This window comes from Bombus pyrosoma, linkage group LG8 (genome assembly GCF_014825855.1).
Source record: "Bombus pyrosoma isolate SC7728 linkage group LG8, ASM1482585v1, whole genome shotgun sequence".
Lineage (NCBI taxonomy): Eukaryota > Metazoa > Arthropoda > Insecta > Hymenoptera > Apidae > Bombus > Bombus pyrosoma.
The window spans coordinates 227,327-243,381 of record NC_057777.1 but is presented as its reverse complement, the minus strand read 5'-3'; the positions used below and the strand labels follow the sequence as shown (position 1 = coordinate 243,381).

The 16,055-nt window shown below is 40.0% G+C and overlaps 1 protein-coding gene across 9 annotated transcripts in view; it reads right to left on the bottom strand.

Moving 5' to 3' along the window:
• The window catches only part of LOC122570224 (C-terminal-binding protein), a 24,835-nt gene that overhangs the window by 4,890 nt on the left and 3,890 nt on the right, over window positions 1-16,055 (bottom strand). For 5 of the 9 annotated variants that reach the window (XM_043732279.1, XM_043732281.1, XM_043732283.1 and 2 more), the window contains exons 2-4: window positions 835-1,278; window positions 429-716; window positions 115-303 (exon numbers count right to left, since the gene is read on the bottom strand). In XM_043732279.1, the coding sequence (XP_043588214.1) occupies window positions 115-303; window positions 429-716; window positions 835-1,032 (675 nt within the window). In that variant the 5' untranslated portion in view covers window positions 1,033-1,278. Of the gene's footprint in view, window positions 1-114; window positions 304-428; window positions 717-834; window positions 1,279-1,730; window positions 1,856-1,937; window positions 2,097-2,846; window positions 2,984-16,055 lie in introns of those variants that run through there. The other 4 variants (XM_043732277.1, XM_043732276.1, XM_043732278.1 and 1 more) reach the window with 4 other exon arrangements.

The following is a 16,055-nucleotide window of genomic DNA, read 5'->3' as shown; positions in this document are numbered from 1 at the left end:
TATAATTGTTAGTTTTATAGAATATAACCGAGATTGCTATACTATTACCTTTAAAAAAAAAAAAAAAAAAAAGAAAAAGGAAAAACAACAACAACAACAACATTGATATCAAACCTGTAATGTGTAGACCCTGTTAAGACCAAGAGATTTTTCAATTCCGTCTGGTAGATAGGGATCATAAAAAATGACGGTGAAACCGAAGGCTTTGGCACGCAGGGCAACTGCAGAACCAATCCTGCCTAATCCAACTATACCAAGTGTGTCACCCCGTATCCTTGCACATCCTGTTGCAGCTTCCCTGACCTAGAAGACATCAAATATCAAATTGGACTTTTAATACTTTAATACAACGTAACACAATAACTATATATATATATATATATATATATATATATATATATATACTATGCATATTTCGAAATTCTTACCTGTTCTGGACCTGTGAATTTCTTTCCTTCGCGTACCATGTTTGCCAACCAATATGTACGCCGATATAAATTTAGAATAAGACAGAGAGTAGTGTCAGCTACTTCTTCAACACCATATCCAGGCACATTGCACACAGCGATGCCAAGTTCCCCTGCTGCTTTGACATCTATATTATCTACTCCAGATCCAATTCTTACAATGATTCGTAATGTTTTGAATTTTTCGAGATCTTCCTTTGTCAGAATTATAGTGTGCCACATTAGTGCACCTACTGCCTCATTTAATACCTACAGGAAGGTTATAGTAACATCTCGATCAATTATTACAGATAATAAAATGAAAGACGTTCCTTAATCAAAAGAAATTTCAATAACACAGAATACACATTATAGACAGATAACTTACCTTTTCATGAATTTCTGATGTCGACTGTGCATCGCAGAAGGCTACTGTTGCAACATCTTTGAGAATCGGCATTTCAATAGAACAGTCTCGACCATCTAACAAAGCCACTAATGGTCGTGTCTGAATGGGTCCATTTGCAATAGGACCCCTCAGGCTATCCATTCGAGGGCGTTTGGGCATCATCTTCCGTTTGTCCATCGGTCAAACAGCCCCCCCAATTTTTATATTTTTCACTTGTACTTTCAGTGTCACTAAGAATGTCTGCTTTCTTCCAAGGAAGTCCTACAGTCCACTGACAAGGAAGCCTCTGAGTATATCTTAAAATACAGTTTTGCACTTTTATGCTTTGTCACACAAATTGCTTCTCTAACACTGATTTCTGGTCGGTTTTTGGACAAGGACCGCCGAACCCCCAACGCATCACGACTTGTTGAACACCGTCTCCTGAAAATTTCAAATAAAATATCATTTAAGATATAAATCATTTGAAACCTGCCATACTTATATACATAACACAATAATATGTCTATTAATGTATGATGTTGCAATACAGTAGTAATCAAAATATCGCTTATGCAAAGCCCACTAAGTAATAATAATGAATTAAAATTATTTATCGTTTCATAGTAATCAACTATACGTACTTATATTTTGCAGTTAACGTAAACAAAACTAAATTGTATTAGAATTCATTTTATAATATTTGATGTACAAATTATACATATTAAAAAGATAAAATTTGCGGTAAAATTTCTAAAAAAAAAAAAAAAAAAAAAAAAAAAAAAAAAAAAAAAGAGAAAAAAATTGTGCCAATTACATTTACACCTTCAATAATTAAAATATTGAGAAAGAAAGCGCAATACGTATGAAGTACGAACTTCGGTCAATAAACATACATTTCGACGCCTTCATGAATTTCTTCGTAGAAAAGAAATCCATGTGATACGTATGGTTGCGAATATTTCACTCACGGATGTAATATCATGCAATGAATAGTTCGGCAAGATATTGGTACTCAGTTAAGTGAGAAAATTTAGCATTACTTTATTTTACAGAAAGCGAAACACTTAACAGCGTGTACGAAACCGAATGTTTTAGGTTACCTTGAAACGCGCCGGCTTAACCTGCGCAGTACGCGTGTCCAGCACAGTGATAGAAGCGCTTGGAAAATATAAGAAGCTTTAAGAATATAACGTCGGTGTTATGTCAAACAAAAATACGTATGAACTTTCTACACTTCGGTGTGAAACAGCGGTAAAAAGTATTGCACAGGACACACCATGTATCGAGAACGAAATTACTAGCTGGGGCAAATGTTTTTGGAACTGATAATAGAATGCCTGGCTTTGGTTAGTGGGTCGACGTTTTCAGCCCATTTTCGGCAGCAATTGTAAACCAATCATGATGCATTTGCACGCTTAATGCCCGATTAACTGCTTAGTAACTCATAAATTCCAGTTCTCAGAATCTTGGTATCTACTAATATGATCAATACGCAAGCAACTATACGAAAACAGAAAATATGTTCGATAAGAGTCGATTTAGTGCCCGGTGCTTTTATATGGCGGAACGGAAAAATGCTGAACCAGCGAAGTTCCATAAGAAAGTAGAGAAACTGACACGTGGCGCCCTCGTCAGACGCCGTCACCACACGACAATTAACCAAGATCATCAAAAATGAATCAAACTTTCTTCAAAGTACTTCAATATGGTATATTCTTGACAATTGGTATAACCTAGACTAGTACTACTTCCGTGTAAGTACTATAGAATATTCTCTGATGAACTACTATTCAAACAACCTTCTCCTCTCTGTTCGGAAATAGAAAATTCTGTATTACTTTAACTGCTTTATACTAAAGAAATAGCGAACAATGATACACTTATCGTTATATCCTAAAATTAATTTTCAGAGCGCGTTAATAATCGTTTTAAATAGAAATCCATAATGCTAATTTTCTAGCCTGTTATGTCAACTATTTTTCCCATTCAGTTTTTTCATTGACACTCACGACACAGATCGAGATCTCGTTTGTTAGAAGTGCTCGCAGAGATTTCTTCAGTGAGTTTATAGTAGTAGTTGGCCCGGCGTAGCAGAAACATTCTATGTGGCAAGGTTAATATAAGATAAATGATACACATTAAGAATGTTTAATCTGTGGGTCAATACACACAAGCAATCGGAAACACAGTCCGTAGAGAAGGCTACAAAATGAGATCGCTGCTGGCCTCAGCGAAAGCGAGGATGCGATACTAACGTAGAGTGCAAACCCAAGCACTTTGACTTGGGCACATGTTGTGCCAACTCAGCGAAAATGCAAGCTCATATCATCAAAAGGAGGAGAGGCAAGGAAGCGAGATTAAGCCCTTGTTCGACAGCTGGCAACGTATATCATACGTAATACACGTACGGTTCGTAACATGGAGGAGCAATGTGTTGAGGAAATGCGCTCAGAAAGAACATTTTTATTTATTATACAGTTCCGCGCATGAATAAGTGATTACGACGATGATGAAATATACCCACTGTAACTATGTTAGTTATAATCTTCGCTTCCTCCTCGCACTCACGAGTAAGTAAATAAAAAAAAATATTACAAGACCTAATATTCAAATCTATCTTTTCTTTTTATTGTTTTCTAGATGATTTTCATGATACGAATTTGTACTATAAAATGAAGTTTTGTTAAAATTTTATCAATTAACAAATTACTTAGAGGAGCCACGCATCACCTTGTATGTAATGTTTACAACTTATAAGGTTCGCTCGTCAATGTTCCTCCTTACGGCAATGAAAGCTTCTCAAATGTTATCGAAAGATATTCTAGAACGAGTTAAAAATTCATCGAGCTTTTAGAACGAACGAACGTTTCGACTAAGCGGTCGAATTCAACCCTTTAGCTTAATCTCAGTGTGCAACAGAGTTTTTCGAGTTACAGATACAACGATGAAGGGTGGCGAAGAGGAAGGTGGTGAAGGAGGTGAGGTAGATGAGGGAGGAGAGGGGAAAAGCAGAGCAAGGGTGGGGCAACGAAGCTGCCGGTGGGATGGGGAGCTATGAGGGCGAAGTTATCCAATTATTGTCTAACCTGGGAGCAACTTTACTTGGCGGAGAACCGTTGGTGGGAGGGAAGCTCGTCCTGCCAGCTCTCTCCCTTCCTACAATCGAGCCACGATAAAGTAAAGTTTGTTTCAAAACTTACCGCGCGGAGAGGTGACTAGGTTTTTGTTAGTGACACGTGAAATTCAAACGACTTCGATGCGATAATAATCGCGGCAAATTTTTTTATATCGACCGGCAAGGAGAGGAGGTGTATTCAGATTCAAGAAGGATCCCATAAATTAAGTCAAAGGTTCATTAATAATACGATCGCTGCGAAACTTTTTCAGCGTGAACATTCAAGAATACGGCCGCGTCTTATGAATATGTAATTAGGCAAAAGAAGATATAGCTATTAATTAATTAAGAATTGCATTATCCTTAGGTTTAAATTTAACTAATCGCAAGTTTGGTTAAGTTACATTATATGTTTACTTTGAGCACAGATTTCTGTTATTACATAATAAGAGTGTTCATATGTTTGTAAAAGATATGTACATGTATCTTTTATCCTTGTTTCTTGAAGTCGTACAATACAACGATATTATAAAGGACGGATGTGTTAAATATTCCATGATAAATATTTCTATTGACACGCATAAGGAGTTAATTAGAATCAAACCACTCCGGTATAACAGAACCTTTATTATTTGAAATTCGGTATTAGGAATGCTCATTGATAGCGAGCTAAAAATAAACAAGTCTATTAGGAAAGTGCACTAGCGATAACATTCGTTATAATGACGCATATGGCATCGTGGAAACCTTTTTAAAGCGATGTATTGTTAGCACCAATAGATACGTATTTTAGGTCAGTTTTAAACACAAATCACGTCATTATTTTAATTGCTGTTTTAAATGTTGAATATATATATTAACTTCTCTCATGTTTCTTGGATATATCCGGTATATTATGCACACGTAAATTTATCAGTTATAAATCAATATCAATTTTTAAAAAATTCTTCTACATGCTCAGAAATTTCATTTAATCACCCAAAAATCAAAATCAATCTTCACGTTGCAAAGAATAAACTTTCCTTGTAACAATACATGTTTATCGATAAATGCAAACGAAACAAGTTCAAATTACAAAATAAGAATAAAGAACATGAAGAAGAAGATACTCGTCCAATTACGATGATAAAAATCGACGCGCCATCTGCGAGCCATCGAGAAACAGGACAACGCGGCCTCCTCTTTGTAGAAACAAAAATCGGTTGTACTCTGCGCAACGAACAACAGACGCTTAAATAAATACCCGTGCCTGAAAAGAGAGCGAGAGTTTGTTCTAAGTTGTAAATGTAAAAAACGAACGAAAACGAAAAAGAGCAAAGCAAACGGGGAGGTGTGTGTGTGTGTGTGTGTGTGTGTGTGCGCGCGTGCGCGCGTGCATGCGTGCGTGCGTGCGTGAAAGAGAGAACAGTAAAAAATCTGTCGAGTACTAGAATGGAGAAAGGAGCAGAAGAAACTTGTCCAATTATGATGACGAGTATCGGTGTCGGCGTTCGGGCATTCTCATCCTTGGGCACAACGGAATGGTCGGCAAAGGGGTAAAGAGAGGGGCTGTTGCTCCGGTACCTTCCGCCTCCACGTTCGTCTCTCCAGCGGGCAACGAGCGAACGGCCATGAGTGTAGAAAGGGAGGGAGGAAGGGAGGAAAGGGAGAAGGAGAAGAGGAGAGGCGACTACTTAAAGTTGGCGGAAAGTTTGGTTCGGCAGCAAAGTTAACTCAGTTAAGTTCTCCGCTCCTAAAGCGAAACTTCGGTTCTCCAACGCCTGCCCTGCCAGCCTGGTTGCCTGCCTCTGCCTGGCTTGCTCTCCATCCTCTCTCTTCTCTCCTTTTCCTGCCGTATTGCCTTGCCTTCTCCCTTTCTCTGTCTCTCCCTTCGACTCGCGCCCGTGCTTCCTACTGTCTTGGCCATCCTTCCTTCCTCCTATATCCATTCCTACGGTGCTCCACGAATAAGCAATGTGTTTTGGAATTATCACTTTTCCGCAAACTTTCGTCACGATGTTTCGCCGTGACGATCGATTGGCATCGACCCGCGCGCGACCGGTGTCACTCTCGTTTGCCTTCTGTGCTACTCTCTCTCCGTGCACCGGTCGCGTCAATTTACGGCCTAACGATTTAGGCCCAGGCTCAGGCTCAGGCTCAGGCTCAGGCTCAGGCCCAGGCCCAGGCCCAGGCCCAGGCTCAGGCCCAGGCCCAGGCCATCCATTTTGCAGCTGGAACGAGACACGTTTTCACGTATGTACACGCGGATGCGGGTACGAGGGGCAAGACTTTCTTTTTCAAAGCTTTATGCTCCCTCGAACTGTGAGTGTTTGAAGAAAATTTAGGAGTTTCGTGTGCCCGTTCCTAAGAGTGTTGCTCTTAAGATGATTTGCATAAATTGTTCAGCTTTCGTATGGATATAAAGTTCGTGGTGTTAAATTTAAACGACGTAATTAAGATATCCTTTTCGTATGACTATTATCAATATGATCAATACATGATTTATATGTATTTATATGGTGTATATATAAAATTAAGATTATTATATGAATGTTAAAGGATTAAACATTTTGAAAAGATACACTTTATTAGATATAATAAATTTATGTGATTATTTCTTGTAATATTTCTGCATAAAAGTTCAAGGTCAGTAATTTATAAATTGAATTTCTTTGCTACCGGTTGAAGATTTCGAAACAAAGTATAAAATTTCACGTGAAAATGGTCAAAAGTAAAAGTGACTTGGAAACAGCTAGGTAAAGCCTGTAAACTTCGACGAGACGTTTCAGGAAGAAAGATGTTTCTCCCACTTCCCTGAGAACTCTGCCCCCTCCCGCGTCCAGAGTGGCAGGCAACGATCGAAATTCCAAGACGAAGTTTACGAGATTCCAAGGAAAGCGCGAGTTTCGCTTGCGTTCATCGTTGCCTTTCTTCGCGTACCTACGTGTATAGGAGCTTGTAAGCATCGTTTTGTAACAGATACCAGTCAGCATCAACCGCGTACTGTCCCTCCTTTGATGGTACGCCAGAGCAAAAAAGAAACCGGTCGAGTCGGTACTTACGAAGAGGTTTAGCTTTCAGGGTTCATGTATGTATGTACATAGTTTGAAAAGATGTTACGACCGTTCTCCTGGCCAAACGGAGGGAAAGAACTTTCCTGCGCCAATAATTTTTTGGAGCAAAAAATTATTCAGACGTGGAAAAGAAGCAGTTTCGTATTTAGACGTTTTAACTAAATTGTAAATGGTTTCGACGTTGCGCGAACGTTATTTCCTGGTACTTCTTGCACTACCGAACTAATATTATCAGCAAAATTTGACCAATCGCGACTTGCAAGTTATCAATGCTCTCACTAATAAATTCTCTTGGATAACAAGTCTAATGAAATAGTAAAACAATCAAAATTCTACAAACGAACTTAACAAATTATTCGACATAAAATTGTAAAATTTGTTTGTACAGTGAAAGCTTGTAACAAACAACTCATTAATCACTTGCCAATATAATAACATTAACAATTAGTAGTTTTTTAGTATTATTAACTAGTAAATTATATCAATCTTTGTATGATTACAATACATTAAATATATCACTACTAAATTATTGTGCAAGAGAAGACACCTGCTATTCGTTTGAATGTAGAATGCGAGATTATTAGAAAACGCTATACAATTGTACGGCTATTACATGGATTAAAATTTCTTTTATCTTTTTAATTTAAATTTTTTACAAATTTCGAAAATGCAACTGAAAATGCGCAAGAACCGTGTTATTTAAAGTAATAGGAGTGAGATAATTTATTTATAATAATTTGATAACGAGATTATGTAGGTAGAAATCTTTAAGTAAACAGATAATATATTTGAAGATCATAAGATACGCACGATGATTCATAGAAATGAAAGATAATACTTCGTAGGACATACATATCTACGCGTTAAATCGAATATAGTATGTATATATTTATGTGGAAAATTTTTGAAATGGTTTTTGCTCCGTCATATCGAATTAACTGATTCTTCGTCAAAGAGAATAGATTAAATCCTTATTTCAATAATTTATGATAATACCGATAAATCAATTGATAATGTTTAAAAGAAAATATGGTAGCATTCTAATTACTCCTAACGTTTTTCTTAATAACGACAGCTTATAAATTATAGTATATATCGCTTATGTTCACGCGATATTATTTTACATACTTATTTAGTATGTAAATTCAATTCATGAAGTGTTAGTAAATTCGAGATGATTCATAGATATAATTTTGAAGATAAAACTAATTTTTCCGTACCGTTAATTCATTTAATATTTGCTCTTGTAACATACTAAAGCAATTATTTCCTTCCTGTTCGTAAAACTAAAAGGATTGATTTGTAAATTAGTCCTAATATGATTTTTAGAAAATTTTAGCAAAATAAAACAGATCGAGGGGAAGCAGGATAACTAAGGAAAGGAAAAGAAAATAGAAAAGAAAAAGTAATAAGAAAACAAGATAAACAAGAACTGTGTAAATTCATTCGCCGCGTCGGCCTTGAGATCGCACTCGGTTCTGCAAATGTCGATGCACATGCAAAGTGCGCTCGAAGCACGAACCTCCGTGTCTGCCTCCTCTTTTACACACTGATCGATATAGGTGCACGCATTAATAACTTGCTGCCTTTGCACCGTGACAGTCAAATCGGCTCACCCAGTGACTCATCCCGGCTCGCGCGAGTAGTATTCGAGTTTGTGCGAGTCAACTTGGAAAACATTTGGCTCGTTACGTTTCAGCATCGTCCCTGGGCGTTTACCTTGGCAAACTATTCCTCGGCAGGAGTTACGGATCCATTCAAGCGCCGCGTGGTTCGTGTTCGCGCAAAAGGAACAACGGCGATAGCAGAAAAATTCAGCGTTAAAGATTCCCAAGTTGGTGGAAACTTTTAATTAGCCACTGACAAAAGGCTTCGCCAGTTACGTTCGTCGAACAAAAGCGATAATAGGAGCAACGACGGTAAACTGACGGTACAATCGTTCGTCGCTTCAAACTTTCAACCAGTAATAACCTACAGAGCAAAAGCGTGCAACAGAGTGTACGTGGGAGAAAGTACAAGAGCAGGGACTCGTGTCGAGTCACTACACACATTCGTTGCATTCATATCTGAAACCTTGAAGACAGAGAGAGGCCGACAGGTGGCGAGTGGAACGACTCGAGCACACGGAACGCTTCTCAAAACCGTTTAACATCCGTTTAACATCCCTTTAAGCGTCTCCATGCCGGCCGACGAGTGACGTTAAATCAGATCTGACCGTGCGCGCGCACGGTCGCGGTCCGTTCGAGTATTACGATGCAAAGAATTGTTACGGCATCTCTTGTACGAGAGATCCATCCATTCGCATAACTCTGTCTCACCACTGTGCCGCGCGGTCGGGTTAAGAAGGACTCGATCGAGAAGCATACATAAAAAGAACAATGCCAGTGCGGCTGAAGACATGTGCCAGCTCGTGTCTCCTTCTATTCATGGGTAGGGGAACGCGATGAATATACCCTTGTTGAGTTTCAAAGTTACATACACTCCGTCGACTTCGCCAACCCCCTCCCCTCCCCTCCCCTCCCTCCTTCTTTACGGTTCCCTATATCCTCTTCCGCTCTGAATCAGAATTTTCCACATAAACCGCGACAACTTTTCTTATTGTTTCCGCGCCCATTCTAGACGCGCTTCACGGAATAAATCACTTCCAAAGAAACAAAGAAAGTTGTTCGTAAAACCTTCCATACGCTGCTGCTGCTACTACTACACACCATGCCTCACTGGATATATTAAAAATACAAAAGAAAAAATGAAAAGAAACAGGCTCAGTAGTAATCATTATTATCGTAAATACGTTAAAGAAAATTCACAGCGAAGTTCAGCGAATCGACGACAAGATTTCCAAACAAACCGGTTCGGGCTGAGAACCTCGTAGTTCTAATTCTAGTTAAGAAGAAACTTTGCGAGATATTAAATTAATTCGAGCGCGAACGCAGTCAGGACAGAATTTTCCCATGCGAGATCTATCCAGCGAAATGAATGATTTCTAGAGGCACGATAATCTAAAGAACACATCGTTCGGAGAAATACACAATACTTACACACATATATCTATGTAATATTGTACGCGCTCGACGCGTTGATTAGCACAATATCTCAAATCAATCGAGCAAGGAAGGACTAATAACTCCTAGAGAAATGATAATCCATTAGCGAAGCGTAATGACCTATAACCCATTAGGCGCAACGGTTACATGGAGAACAAGTTCGTCCGCGTATTAGAGCGGCCAATTTATAACTTACTTCACGCTCGCTGGCGTCCCCGCGTAAGAACGTCCGAGAACGGCTCAAGTATGTGAGAGAGTGCGCGTATAAAAGCGACCTCACGGGGCCGCAAGTATATACAAACGATTTTCTCTCTCTCCTCTATGCGCGCGATTCACCAGCATGGAAGCAGCAGCAGCAGCAGCAGCACCGATGAGTGAGTCCCGCGTACACTTATTTTCTCGTGGATGTGCCCATATACACCTACGTGCGTGCTTGCTACGTAATACGTACGCAGAGGACATAAAACTTGCTTCTCGTGTCTTCCCCGTCGCTCTCTTGCCTCCTTTCCCGTTCTCTCTCTTTCTCTCTCTCTCTCTCTCTCTCTCTCTCTCTCTCTCTTCCCTCCCTACCCCTTTCTCTCTTTCTGCTGTGTGATCGTCCCCAACGTTCGTCGCGTCAGCTCGACCTATGCGCGCGCGGCGCACACCTATACAGAGTTACAGCGGGTTAGGACAAGTGCGTAGAGAGCGGCAGAGAGTAGTTTCATGGAGTTTAGTTCCTCGTAGTGGATATGGCATCTTGACTCCTAGTAGTGGAGTGTGGCAAGCAATGGCCGGCCCGATCGATGTCTCGGCAACTTCCCACCCTCGACAGTCTGCCCCTCTCTTCACGACACGTCCCCTCTCACCCTCGCCCCGCTTTGGCACCCTACTCTTCGGCTTTCCTCATCCCAACCGTCAGACTCCCCGTCTCGCCCAACCACCTCCCGCTGTCCCCATCCTCCGACACATCGAACTAAATCCCGGAGCTGCTTACTGCTTCCAAGTCTGTTTACAATGGCGATGCGCTACCCCCATTATCCTGGGGTCGTACTTCACGTTCGGACTACATCACCTCAATGACGACAACGACGAGTTTCTTTTTCTTAACTTTGTATATTTCTTTCCAACGATCCACACCTTTTCTCCCCCCCCCCTCCACCATCCAATATTCACGTAGCAGCCGTATCTCTATTTGTTTTATCTCGTTTATAGCGCGATTCCTGTAATCTGAAGTATTTCAGACATTTCCAGGTATATACGCGTATAGTATATTTAGCTTGGTCAATTTTACTGGAAGATATTCCAACGACCGTAGTTATGTACAGCGTACTGTGGGGACCTTCTTTGACTGAGCAATGAATACGGAGATACATGACGCGCGTCCGTTACTATCTAACCAATTACATCTCGATATCTGAGTGATCTAAATGATTGAATACTAAAGCATTGTCGATAATTTGAAGAAGAAACATTGGTAATAATCCTTAAATGCGTATTAGAATATACGGGACGTATCTGCATGATTACAAATAACCAATTTGTTGCAAGTATGATCAATGACGTGGTTTCTTTTGCGTGTTTCCAGACGCATTGTTCCACGTTATTTACGTAATACATGTGCATTTATCTATTATTATAGCTATCCATGTCCGTTTTCCGCAAGACTGGCAGAAACGAATAGCAATATCTATATTTTCATTCCATTGTACAGGCATTGTAGAAATCGATTGCCTGTAGCCTGAATAGCATAGCAGTAATTACGCTTTTCCCTATTCTCGATTATTTGTACAAGAAGAAGCGGCCCATGACGAAAAGAAATCAGGGTGCATACGAAACAGTTTCCAACGTTCCGCTGGCTGCTCGCATAGAAATTGTCATATATCTTTTTCGCGAATCTGTACGACACGCTCTAGTATCTATCGAATACCATTTGCGAGCGATACCGGGGCAGCGCTTAGTAGTGGAGAGAAAAAAAAAATGCCATTGGGTCCAATCTCGGATTTACAAACGTTTCTCTTTCTGTAGGTTTCTGCACTCTAATATCCTAAACGAAAATACACCTGTTTTAATTGACTAATTTATAGATGGTATTTCTGATAGTATTTCCTTTCAATCGTGCTCAAATTAAGAAAACACTCATATATTCGATGCATATGATACTACGAGACGAGTTATTATCCTTCTGCATGAACACAATTGTAATGAAAAGCTTCGAGTCAACATATCCGGTAAAATTACTATCTGTCCGAATCGCATACAACTGGCAGGAAACGGCGAAAAACGTGCCCTCTATCGTGCAGATTTTTGATTACACGACATCTAACGGAAAGCCCCGTCCTCATGCTCGACGAAACTTGAGCGACGAAACCGAAAAGAGGAGGAGAAACCTATAGCTCGTCTCTCTCTCTCTCTCTCTCTCCCCTGAGAGAAGTATAGCATACCCAATAGTTGAGTCAGGTCAGTTTGCTAGCCTTACATAAAAGAGGCTAAGTAACGACGAAGAGAAAGAAGATAGGAAACGTTATAAGATATACACACAGGATGAACAGGGCAAACCTGTGCGAAGAGAACAGTGCTGCGGGAGAAGAGAGGCATCGAGTAAGGCGAGGAGAGTAAGGGCAACAAGAGAACGGGTGGGGGCACCTGTTACAACCGACCAGACCGTTCTTTCGCTCTCCCTTTCCCTCTTTGTCGTGCACTCATCCACATGCCACTTAGGCTGTTACATTGAAATTTCTACGGAACGATCGGATATATACAGCGCTTCTAAAATGAGCGAACAAATTTTGGATGTGTATACTACTACCGTAAACGTTACGTCCATAACGGGACAAGACGAACTGTTCGTGCTTACTATAGACAGAGACTACCTACGATAATCGTTTAAACGATACGTACGTGTTTTGACTTGTCGATACATTTATGTATATAGGGTGTTCTAAAACAGAGAAAAGCATTTGGGATCTAATAGGATAATCTGTTGTGGTTGCTTCTAATAAAATTTCTAAAATTCTATGATTAAAAATGGAATAAATATTATCACTTTTGTACGTGTAAAATAGGTCGTCGAGCTTTATTTTTAAATTCATATTAAGGTCAAATTTCCATGTAAAAGATGTAATCTGTGTTTTTAAATTTTATTAAACCGATGCAATGCTAATTTAACGTTATATGCTGCACACTCTATGATTTTTACAGTTACCTCAATTCCTTACATAAGTAGTATCACTTACAAGACAACTTGGAGGAAAGTTTGAATGACGATATATAAATAGCTTTGTGTATGGCCATAAAGCTTTGTGTAATTGTAGTCATCCGATAAGTTGTATTTCTCGTTTCAGCCAATTCCTGGGGGCCTTAACGATGTTCACCTTGAGAATGGGAAAAGATCCCATGGACACGGAGGGGAAATACTCCCTTTCGAGTTATGGCTATCTTTTGTTTGCGACAGAGGTTTGCAAGGATAGCTGGCTAGTTTGCAAGCGTTTAAAATTGAAATAAGTATTCACCAGTTAACGGTTAGAAATGGCTTTCTTTCCTAACAGAAAACTTCTCGCACGTTCCCAAGCTACTTTGAATTCTGTCACGCGAAACTAGGATGTAATTTGAACATTGGCGACGATAGCAGTGTAAACGAACAACTTTAACTACCTTCGTGAATGAGACTACAAATAATATATTCACATAATTGGATCTTAACCAGCACCCGTTAATAATCTAATCGGAGTAACTATAATGGAGAAGATAAGTTATGTATGGATTAGGTGTGGCAGAGGCCAGATTAAAGTTGTTTGAGATTTTTCAAGGACTATTAATCACAGGGACTATTTCAAGGTCAGTTTCACCTTGTCAACTGAGGTCACATATTTCTATCATGCCCGTGTAATATATGACGTCCAAAATACGTTCTGTAAGATAAGGTAAATTTTCCTTAATTGTTCGTAAACCATTTTCATAAATATCAACAAATATTTTGTTACCATGACTAGGTCATCAGGTACTACTTGTCGTCAATATTTTTATAAGAGTATTTCGTAAACGGCTAGCTAAAGCTATACTCTATTCAACTCGTTAAATGAATTCGTTTCAATGAATGAAATAAACAAGCGAGTATTCACAGTGATTTTATAGAAAGAAATTCAGCATGTTTTTCTTCTAAATCAGAAAAATCCCTGTAACGAGCAAAAAATGACTGCGACCTATAAAAAAAAAGTCACTTCCGCGGCTGTGAACGTGGGATCTGTCCCCCCATCGTGAAGGTAAACAAAACGCACTCGAAAAGCTTTGGTCGTTTATTTTAGAAACAGCCTGTAGAGCGCCGCTTCTCTCTGCAGCCCGTGGACAATCGACGTAACCACTCTCTCGTGCCTTTTACCGCACTTGTACGGATCCCGGACGAAGTGTAACGATGCCGAGAGATCGATAATAACCGCCGCGGTTTGGTTCCACCCGAGTCTCGTACGAGACAGGGACACTTTTTTCCTCCTCCTCCTCCCCCCCCCCCTCTCTCTCTCTCGACCATCCTGCTATCTCTCTCTTTATCTGGCCAGCTTTCGTCATCTCTCCTCCCGTTCCTCCTCGTGGCGATTTCACGCTTTAATTACGCGACAAAAAATGACGGAAGAGCGACGACAGAGAACAAAGCCTACACAAACTTCGCCTCGTGCATCCTTGTTTATACTTGTCCGCACGTTTTATTTTTTTTTTGAAACTTTTATTTTCCAAATAAATGTTTATCCTTCGATGAAAATAATAGCCATCGCTGCGTTGAAAAGGAAAAAAATCGGAAATCGATTGTCCGTAATGGTTGTACTTCTAATTTAACTACAAACGTTCGAGCAACTTAAGATTCGAAAGTACGACACTCGTTCATTTTTCGCATTATCGCGTCATTATCAGTGCCGGCGATAACATTTCTCAAGAGGTACATAGGTGGTACGTGTTCCTGCGACGCATCTGTATCCCATCGAAGACTATGCAAGTCGTGTAATGAACTGATTTAGCTCAGCGCGCGTTATACGACACGCCAATACGACAAACAGGGAATAATAATCAAGCAAATTTTACAAACGCTTGAAATGTTGCTCTTATTTCGGATGCTTAATAACGGGCAAACGCTATATAGTTTTGTAGAAAGAAAGTGAACAAACACGCGTCGCACATTTAATCGGATAGTTTCGTGTTTAGGAGACGACATGACGTTGCTTTCGAGCGATACATAATCGCAACATACATATATCTTTCTGTGCGACCCGAGTCTGGTACAAACAATAACAAATTCATTCTTCTGACGACCTCGTGGTTCACTATGAACCATGAATCATCGATAAGTAGTAAACCAAATGGCAACAAAAATTCTAAGCCACGCACCGTCCCACGACCCGTACGCGCGACATATTCCTTAACCGAATTGAACGCGATATATGACCCGATTATGTCCAACCGTCAGTTAACAAGCACCAAGAGACTACTATCGATCTACTACTTGACGAAACCAAATACCGAATTATAGTCGATATTTGCAAGTAACATTCTGTCATGATAAATACTATATATATATATATTAGAATAAATAAATAAATAAATATATATATATATATATATATATATTGTGATGTACGAATTGTCAGACAATTAGCAAAGTGAACGCGGAAAAAGAAAGGGAGACGACGTTAGGCGGACAGCAAAGATATTCTTGCGAACCGAGAGGGCCTAAATAAAGGAAAAACGCGATTGGTCAGTGACGGTGGCGCGAAAACCGACCTCCTTCGTTAAACTGAGAACGACTCAACTTTCTCGAAGGATAACGCCTTCCCGTTTCCTTTCTCCTGGACGATTGCAGGAGATGGATTTACGCGGCGCCAACGAGGAAAACGTAAATATACGCGATGCCGCGCGCATACACACGGCCAGCCGTGAGTGGGTTTCTAGTAAAAAGAAACAGAAGTGTCGCGACGTGAATACAGGTCACAACATCGCTGAATAAGCAACCGAGCGCGTGTATACCGCTGCTCTCCGCGTTCA